The sequence below is a fragment of the Notothenia coriiceps genome, unplaced genomic scaffold, assembly GCF_000735185.1.
Source record: "Notothenia coriiceps isolate Sejong01 unplaced genomic scaffold, NC01 NC01_scaffold00006617, whole genome shotgun sequence".
In the NCBI taxonomy this organism is placed as follows: Eukaryota; Metazoa; Chordata; class Actinopteri; order Perciformes; family Nototheniidae; genus Notothenia; species Notothenia coriiceps.
In genome coordinates this window covers 4,390-14,163 of record NW_011339318.1, presented here as the reverse complement: position 1 = coordinate 14,163, position 9,774 = coordinate 4,390, and the positions used below count along the sequence as shown (strand labels likewise).

Genomic DNA, 9,774 nt, shown 5'->3' with positions numbered 1-9,774 from the left:
TACACACACACACACACACACACACACACACGCATACCATGTATACATCACTTCAGGGGACATTACATTGACTTACATGCATTTCCTGGAGACTTATCCTAACCTTAACCATAACCAACACATGCCTAACCCTAACCCTTACCCTTAACCTAACCCTTACCCTAACCCTAACCAAGTCTTCACCCTAAAATTAATTATTCCCCTCAAGGGGACCTCCAATTTGTCCCCATAAGGGAAGCCAGTCCCCACACGTGACTGTGTAAACAGATTTAGGTCCCCACAAGTATAGTAATGCTGGGCCACACATACACACACACACACACACACACACACACACACACACACACACACACACACACACACACACACACACACATAGGACCTATCCAGATAACATTTGAACACATATGTACAAACACATGCATTTACAGAGAGGTGCAAGAGCGAAAAGGCTGCCAGGTTGTGCAGAACAAGGGAGCAGAAGGTGAACTTGCACATCTCTAGCTACACTTTGTAGTTGTTTGGTCCGATCGGGACTCTGGCGCACCTTCATTTATTTAAAGGCTAATTTGGTGGTAGTTAATATTTCCAAAACCATTGCTGAATTGATCCTAACTGGTATTTTTTCAACTTAATATAATATCTTCCTCCTCAGTGCCATAGAGCTCCATCATTTAGCCACACTGGTTGTCATCTTCCTCCTCCATAAAACCTGAATAGAAAATAGGCCATCAAGGATTCAATTGAGATGTGATAGATGCTGTTTTGTGTGGGAGAAGGATGAAAGCACATGCATCATATCCCCTTGAGATTTCTCTGAGCCAAAACTGTACAAGGGAAAGGAAGACGAGTAGAGGGAGGTAACCTATACTCCTCTTCCTCTTCCTCCGTCCTTCTGCAGAGGAAACTCAGCGCTTCTCCTCTTACAGAGTAATACAGCGGGGCAAAAAAGTATTTAGTCAGCCACCAATTGTGCAAGTTCTCCCACTTAAAAAGATGAGANGAAAGAAAGAAAAGATCTTTTATTAATAATTCAATTTTCAACTCTGTTATTGTGTGTGTGTGTGTGTGTGTGTGTGTGTGTGTGTGTGTGTGTGTATACAATAACAGAGTTGAAAATTGAATTATTAATAAAAGATCTTTTCTTTCTTTCTTTTTTCTTAAAGACGACAATTGTTGGGAACTTCGCTCTCTGGCCGTCATGAATATCTGTTCAACATGTTGTGCCAACCCATCTATATGTTGAGATGTTAAGATCTCAACCAAAGTGATTGACGACAGACCGACAATGCAACTATAGCAATAGCATGTCAATCCAAAATGTTACCAGTTACCAAATTAAAACTGCTTGGTTAAAAGTTATTTGGAAAATCCATGCATCAGATCCTGGAGAAATAAAACCAATTGCCAAGAAGAAGAAGTCCAGGAGAACGTCAAATATTAAGAGGGAGAACTTTATTGAGGTTTTTCAGATCAAGTGTAAGAACATGAAAAGAGAGAGGAAGGCACAGCCACAATTATAGCCAGAGAGACTTTCATTGCGTTTTCACACCATCCATTTCATCATAACAAACATGTGCTTTTCACTTATTGTAGTTGGAATCTATTGTGCAGAATTAGTCATAGCTGGAATAAATGTATCTATGACTATATTTGTATGCATTCATGTGCATTTGAGTGCATAGTAGCCAACCTCCTTTTCACTACTTTTAACAGAACGGATTATTATTCTCACTAAGAAGTCTCCTTAAGTTGATGATTGAATCTCAACGCTCCTTTGATTTGTTTCCAAGCATAATTGAAAACCTTCCACCGCCAATCAGAGGAGTGGATTACAGTGTTTATGGAAAACCTTTGACTACTGACTACTTCCTGTAGATGCATCCGTCTATAAACAGATTGTGTCTTCCTGCACACCAAAGAGAAGGAAATACATCTGGCAAGTAGCATACAGGCAACATGTTAGATCTATTCCTTTCTTTTAAACCCTCAGACACTTTTTCACTTGGTTACTATGTTTCTTTTAAGTATTCAGCGACATAAAAGCCTTATATACAGCAGAAGAATGTACATTAGTAACATCCCTTTATCTAGTTTGAGTTGTGCTTAATAGTTTAAAAGAGACCAGTGGATGAAAGCAGCGTATAGAGCGAGCAGGACATTTAACAAGAGAAGGTTAGTAAGTGATGATTTATAGCATTCAGTATGTTTGTTTACACCAGTAGTCACCACAGTTAGGCACAACATTTCCCAGCGTGTGTTGATTGGAAGTGAAACCACATTATGATTTTTCATTACACAACATCAGTACATCCACATGTCCAGTTAAAAAGCCCAGGAAGAGATAATAATAATAATGGAGAAAGAAAATAAAACACCTGTAGGGCTTTTGTGCCATGACTTCCAGTTTAACACATCCATCCAGACAAATTCACGATTACACACACACACAGGCACATGTATGCAAAAAAAGCTACCTAAAGTATTTATCAATAGTTTGAAGCATTGTGTCAGGTAGAGTGGAGGTCCAGCTTTGTGTTCTCAGTATTCCCAGAGGGTGGCGCTGTCCACGGAGTCGGCGCTGGCCTTCAGCCCTCCAGCGTGGTCTCCCTTCAGGTACTTCCCCCCCAGAGCACGGATGGCCATCTTGTTGAGGTCACAGAACTCAAACAGGAACTGGACGGGTGTGGAGCCGCTGCATCCCACCGCTGTGTCCTCTCCAACACACCAATACTTCCCCTGGGAGTCTGGAGAGCACACACACACACACACACACACACACACACTTTGTAAAGCACCGGATTATGTGTATACCAAGGGAAAACGTCTGTGGCTGAACAGTGAAGCCCATGTGGAAGTAACAGAAACTGCAGTTCATCGAACGTCCTCTCGAGGCTCACTCCAAAAGCAAGTCAATAGCCGCTTACTTTGTCGTACTTAGTTCCCAGCACTTAGTACCCCCATGGAACTAAGAGCTGATCGCGTTCACACCGGAATAAGTTCCCTGAGGGAAGATTACGCAAATGAAGCCGCTGACATCACTTCTTCTTCTTCTTATTTGAGTTTACTGGCAGGCCGCAACAACTTCACGGCGTATACTGCCACCCGCGTCTTCAAAAACCTTTTCCGAGTTTTACGGGGCATGGTTTGGAATTCGCCCAGCCAATCAGAAATTGGAACTTTTTTCTCCCATGAAAGTACCTGCTCTCTAGCAGGCACTAAAAAGGGGGTAAAAGTTCTCATGAACTAAGTTCTCTTTTTGGTGTGAATGCAAAATCCCAGGAACTATCAGAACTAAACGGGAAAAGTACTCCGGTGTGAAAGCGCCTATTCCCCATAGTCCCCCCTTTAAAGGAAATGTATTTAACTACCGTTCAAGTTACCAAGTTATACAAGCCTTAACATAGAAAGAATACATAAGTTGTTTATTATTTTATTGGAGTTTTACTTATTTTGTTTGATTTGTTTTTGACTACTGTAAAGGCCTGTTTTCTTTGTTACATGTGGAAAAAGTTATTTATTTTGAGCATTGCACAATATCATCCCACCATCGGAGGACAAGCAGCTCATCAACTGTGACTAACAAAAATATAAAGGAAAGAAAACGGGTTAGAAATGTCTGTTCAAGGCGTCTATTGGCTTGATAGAAAATCTAGCTAAAGTTAGTTAACCCTAACCCTTAAGAGCTTGGTAAAGAAAATAACGTTTTGGTCGATATAACTAGATTAACCTTTTCACACCTGAGCAAAGACATCTACGTACCTCATTTCCCTTTTTACATTATGTTATCACTGTATCATCATGGAGGAAAAGGATAACAGATATTTGATCAGCACTAAGTTTGATGGCTGAAATGATGAAAGGTTTTTGATGTAAGGTGGTTGTGGAGCCATGTAGCCGTGATGTTATTCCCATTAGATCTCTAAACATTGACTGCGTCTAGAGCAAAGTGGAGTTTTATAGACCTGTGATGTACCCGCACTGAGACGAGGAAATAGGAGCGTGGTGCCCAGGGTAATGTGAATCTGTTCAAGTTTGTGCATTGTTTTGCAATTCTTGAATGTTTGATTTTCCCCATCTAATTTAATTGTACTATTGACCAAAAAGGGAAGAATCAATATTACCTCATTGATCTGTTATTCCCATGTACAAGAATCAAAATAGACACCAAAGGGCAAACCGTTGTAATTTTTTACAAACAGAAACATCCACCATCAGGATGCATGTTATTTTCACAGTTTTCTACACATTCTTTTTTTTTAAATCATGTGTCTTGTTGAAGATAAATAAAACATGCAGGAACAGCACAACAGTTCTGTTACCCGCTCACCTTTAAGAGCATAAGCTCCGTTGTGAAACTCCAGCTGGAAAACGTCGTACGATGCTCTGTTGGAGTCCAGGGTCGCCATCCCTGCTTTACGCGCCCCGATGAACCCGTGCTCCCCACGAAGGACGATGATTGGACGGTTGATCAGCTTCATCAGGAACTGTTCAGCCTCACCTGAAGAGATCGGGATTTTGATAAACCAACTCTTTCCCCAAAGCATCTTAAACGTCACCTATTACGCAAAATCCACTTTTTCATGTCTCTTCTACATCAACATGTGTCCCCTCTGTGTAAAGAGATTCTGAAAGTTTCAGGAACAAAGATTTGCTCACTTTTTGTCCTGATCCATTTATATAAAAACCTGTCTGAAAATGAGCTGATCAGATTTTGGCCACTTTATGATGTCATAACGATTTTTTGGCATGTGTTACCATTAGCCAATTACCACAAGGTAACCTGAAAAACAGTGTAATAGGGGACCTTTAATGAGAGGATGATCGTAGCTTATTGACAGGAACGTCACTGACCTGTGGTGTCGACAGTAGCAGCTAAGTGCCCGTTCCTCTTGGCGATCACATATTTGTTGTTGGCTGCACGCACACAAACACGACCGTCACGCCACTCCAGCTCAAAGTAACTGTCGGCCGACCTGTGACACACACATTAACAAACTCAATGAACAAACTATGAGGAATATGCAAATTAGGTGCGTGACATTTAACATGACCCAGTGTGTGTTTATTTGTGTGTGGTTACTTGGTGGATGCCGTGCACTGCAGGCCCCCAGATGCTGTCAGAGTCCAGTATTTTCCAGCAGCGGTTCTAAAGGCACACTTCCTGTCCTCACGGCTCATCTCCAACTGGAAGACTTCCTGATCTCCTTCCTCGTCCTGATTGGCTGACAGGTCTATGCCTAGAAAAGTGGGACAAGCTGTTGTCAGATTTAATTCAGTCTGAAACTCTGAATCCCTCCTATTCATGAGGTTGACTCTGAAAGGGACACAACGTCCTCTGTGCCCAGTTTTTTAAAAGCATTGTTTCAAAGATTTGTTGCAGCCTACAACGAGATGAGCCAGTCCTGAAAGTGACTTTGTTTAGAGAGGAAGGTGATGGGGAAAATCATAGTGGAACAACAACAAAGCAAGTGTTTCCAAATATGAAAAGAATAGATTTGCAAACATCAGTCAAAAAGTCTTGTTACTGCATTATGTTGTAATGAGGACAGAGTGGACACATATCTCCACTTCTCTCATGTTGAATATCTAGACTAGAAACATGAAACTTTAATTAAAACAACACATACTGTAAGTCCCAAAATGAGGAGTTCAGACTCCCTTAAGACTTGACATGAAACTCAGAGACACTCGTTAAAATTGCAGACCATGAACAAAGAAACAGGCAGTCAGCTGAGCTCTGCACACGCTAATACTTAAACTACCTTTAAAGGCCCATGCATTAAACACGCATGAAAATGACTAAGACTGTACATCCAGTCATAACTGAGAACTACTTGCAGTAGTTATGATACTGAGTAGGGCTGCTCGATTATGGCAAAAATCATAATGTCGATTATTTCGGTCAATAATTGATATCACGATTATTAAAAACGATTATCCATTTACTTTGAAAACATCAATTTATTGGAGAATTTTTTTAACAGTATGTTTTTAACAGTTGATTACCCTGAACTTTAAGTATAATTAAACTGAAAAACAAAAACATATTAATAATAATAAAAAAATAATCGTTTTATTTCGATTACGTTGTTTTCGTAATCATTGCAAGCAATAATCGTAATTGCGATTAAAATACGATTAATTGAGCAGCCCTAATACTGAGACTATTATGTTCCAGTTATAACTGAGACTATGGCAATGTCTCAGTTATGTCACTCTAACCTAGTCTCCGTTATAGTTAATTTACTGGGGTTAGGTTTCAGTTATGTAAGAGCACTCGAGCATTATTTATTGATTTTTAACCATTTGGGAGCAACACACTGACATTACCTTAAAGAGATGTTGTGGACATGGACAGCAAACAGTTGCATCCATTAGGAGTCTTGTTTCTGGCTTATTTATGAATTCAAGTCTAAAATCACCACTCATAAAGCTTTTTATGGATTTCTACCTGCTCTTTGACTAACTGTCTCCCCTTTCACCTGTAATGTGACCCCTTTGCTATAACATAAAGCCAGCCATTTTTGCAGCTCTGAAAGTATTTTTTTCCCCCCAAACATAGACGTCACGTAACAGACATGTCTTAACCATAGACAGTATAGGCCTATATAAGATTGTAACCTGCAAGTTGCTCATAAAGACTTAAGGTGACTCAAATGACCCAGCTGGGAATCTATCCACCATAGAGGAGTTCAGGAATAAAGCTCTTCATTTAGACTTGACACAAAAACCTATTTAACCATTGAAGTGTCCTTCGCAGTCACCCACACTGAGCGCAACGCCTCATTCCAGTTATTGGGCTATATTGATGCCGGTGGTCCATTAAAAATAACGTTTACTACTTCAATGAAAGACCAGGTCAGAAGTCGCTACCCTGCACTGACCTCATTAAATCATGATTATCTTTCTCCTGCCGCAATCCATCTCTCCAGGAATGCACACACACCATCTCTGCTTGCATTAAAGCGTATTGACTGCTTGAATAAACTGCTGTTAATGATCAGTCTGGCCCAGAGCGAGACTGAGTGGCGACAAGACAAAGAGGTAACATGTGGCATAAAGATCCACATTCAGGACTGAGTCACACCTCCCTCTGTCTCTCCATTGATCCCTTTTGTCTCCAAAACAAACCATTCCTCGTGTTCTGTCTTTATTCTCAGGCTATTATGAGATAAAGGATGAGGGATAACTGTAGACTGAAGCTTGTCCTGAACCAGCAGCCACAATGCAGGGGTAGAATTACTGCAGAAAAAATGTTAAGCTAGGCAGAGGCTGGCCAAAAGAAGGGAGGAGGGAGGAGAAAGGGAGAGTAATGAAAAACACATGGTGTGAGGAAAATGAAGTAACAGGGATACTAATTCTCCCTCAGAGACTAATGCAACAGCTGCATGGTGTGTGTCAGTTATGCAGTGACTTCATCTGTACAGTGAAATATGACTTGTGTTTCTGGCTCTGATTGTCTGCAGAGCCTCACCTTGCCTCGTGGAGACGTTCCTCTCGTTGCCTGCAGTCAGTACGACCTGCGCGTGGCTGCGCTCGAGGCCAAACAGTTCATCCTTCCCCACGCGGCCGCTTTTCGCAGACTTCATTGTGCCGGTCGGGCCCGCGGGCGCCAGGTAGAGGCCGTTGCAGTCGCGGAAAGCCACTTTCCCGGAGCGGAACTCCAGCATGTAGCCGGTGTCCTTGTCGGTGTTAGTGGACAGGCTGCCGTCACTGCGGAGGAAGCGGTTGTCTGAAGTCTCCAGGTGGTAGCGCTGGTCCCGATACACCAGAGTCACCAGAGAGTCCACCCCCCAGGGGACGTCCCGGTCTATGGACACCTCCTGCCGACCCCCTTTCGTGCTCAGGTGCGCGAAGCGTTTGCGCGTGAAGCTGTACAGGTTGACCTGCGGGTGCACGGCCAGGTGCACGCTCCATTTCTCTGCCGGTGTGGCGGTCTGCGCAAAGCAGGTGATCCGGTCCTCGCTTCCGCCCAGGAACCGGCCGTGCGGCTCGGACTGCAGAGACCACCGCCCGTCCTCGTGCGCGGTGATGACGAAGCGGCAGTCGCGGCCACCGCGCGTCTCGCTGTCCGCGGTCACGTTGCCGTCTTTGTCCGTGGCGAGGTAGCGGCCCAGGTGGGAGCGGAGGAACACCGCGCTGCCGTCCTCCCCGGTCTGCTCCAGGGTCCAGGTCTGCTTCTTCTTCAGGCTGCTGGCCGACGCGTTGATCTTAAAGCCGAAGGTCTCCGCGGTCAGATACTTCCCCGCGCTGTTGATGAGCCCCAGAGGGATCTGCAGCAGGTCCCCGTCAGCATACATGACTACCGTGTGTCAGAGATAGAAAAGAAAAGGATTCTTGTTTAGAGAGGCGGACAGAGAGGAAAACGTGGGGGAGTGTGAGGGAGGGACAGAGAGAGAGAGAGCTGCTCTGCTGGCTGGTGATGAGGAGGAGGAGGAAGATGATGAATGTCCCCTGACTGCAAATCCAGACTGCCTCTCTGGAGCTGCAGGAGTTTCAGGACTGGGAGTTTTTTTCCTGCTGTAACGGCAGAACACGCCCCAGATGCACAGGCAGAGGAGCTGGAGGGAGATTACAGCAATTTTGGAAAACCACCCACCACACACAGAAATAATGTGTATTTCAGTATCATCCCAACTATTAGTAATAGCTCATAAGAGGTTGAAGACGTGCTTGGATCTTGTACTTAAGTTAACGTATACCAAAGTGTAGAAATACTGTCCTGTAGAAGTCCTGTAATCAAAATGGTACTCAAATGGCATCAACATTTACTTAAAGTACCAAAAGTAAAACTACTCATTATGCAGTTTGGCCCATTTCAGATTAATACACACTATATGTGTTGATTATAATTATTGATATATTATTGTGTTTATAAAACTTAAAAAGGTGGAACACATTTGTATACTGCTGGGTAGCATATTAATTTAATCCAGGTGTAACGAAAGTCTTATTTAAGTGATGATTATATTTTACATCATTAATCCATATCTGCAAAGTAACTAAATTTACCAACAATATTTACCTCTGAATTGGAGTAGAAGTAAGTAGCAGAACATGGAAATACTCAAGTAATATACAAGTCCCCGCAAAATTGTACTCGGGTACAGTACTTGAGTAAATGTATTATATGTTGTACACACTGACTGTATGCCACACATTCCCCCCTTTACTTTCCCTCCCTTTGAAAGTTGTGAGTGTAAACTGGGCTTTAATTGAGATCTGCTCTCAGTTCCACATGGCCAGAGCCATTCTCCCAGAACAGAACACTGTTTGTCTCATGGCTGCGTGTCTGTGCTGCAGCTATGAAGACACGGTGGTAAAGAGGTGACCCTAATATCTGACTAGAAGTATGTCAGCTCACTTAGTTATGGAAGGTGTAGAAGCCCCAATACTTTATAAAATAATCTGTTACAAGCGAAAGTCATGCATTCAATATCCTAAGCTATCAGCAAAACCCAATTAGAGAATCAAAAATCTAAGTACAGGAAACCTGACTCTGCACCCATTGGCATATTATTTATTACATTGTTAACACTGATATTGTTTAAACAGCATTTTACTTGCTGGCTGTGGTGGAGCTAGTTTGAACTACTTTAATGAAGTGGTTCCCAATCTGGGAATCACATCCCTCCAAAAGGTCACATGTTAAATCAAAGAGGTCATGAGGTGATAAACTGAAGAGGAAAGAAAAATAAAGTTATGAAAACATTATCTTTGAAAAGTATTAAAAATGTTGACCTCAAACAGTTATTCAAATAAAAACATGTG

General features: G+C 42.4%; 1 protein-coding gene across 1 annotated transcript; it reads right to left on the bottom strand.

Annotated features, from left to right (window-relative positions):
- Positions 1-1,433: 1,433 nt before the first annotated feature.
- LOC104943727 (fascin-like) lies at positions 1,434-8,473 on the bottom strand. Its single transcript, XM_010769197.1, has 5 exons — positions 7,478-8,473; positions 5,084-5,240; positions 4,855-4,976; positions 4,331-4,501; positions 1,434-2,747 (listed from the first exon to the last, which is right to left on the bottom strand). The coding sequence occupies exons 1-5, from the start codon at positions 8,301-8,303 to the stop codon at positions 2,542-2,544; spliced, it is 1,482 nt and encodes a 493-aa protein (XP_010767499.1). The 5' UTR covers positions 8,304-8,473; the 3' UTR covers positions 1,434-2,541.
- Positions 8,474-9,774: the final 1,301 nt, after the last annotated feature.

Bases quoted from the DNA above. Each gene is read 5' to 3' on its own strand.
- LOC104943727 (XM_010769197.1), bottom strand. From the start codon at position 8,303: ATGTATGCTGACGGGGACCTGCTGCAGATCCCTCTGGGGCTCATCAAC. The intron at 4,977-5,083 runs GTAACCACACAC...TGTGTGTCACAG, and splicing joins CAGTGCACGGCATCCACCAA to GTCGGCCGACAGTTACTTTG. The intron at 4,502-4,854 runs GTCAGTGACGTT...CGATCTCTTCAG, and splicing joins TGCTACTGTCGACACCACAG to GTGAGGCTGAACAGTTCCTG.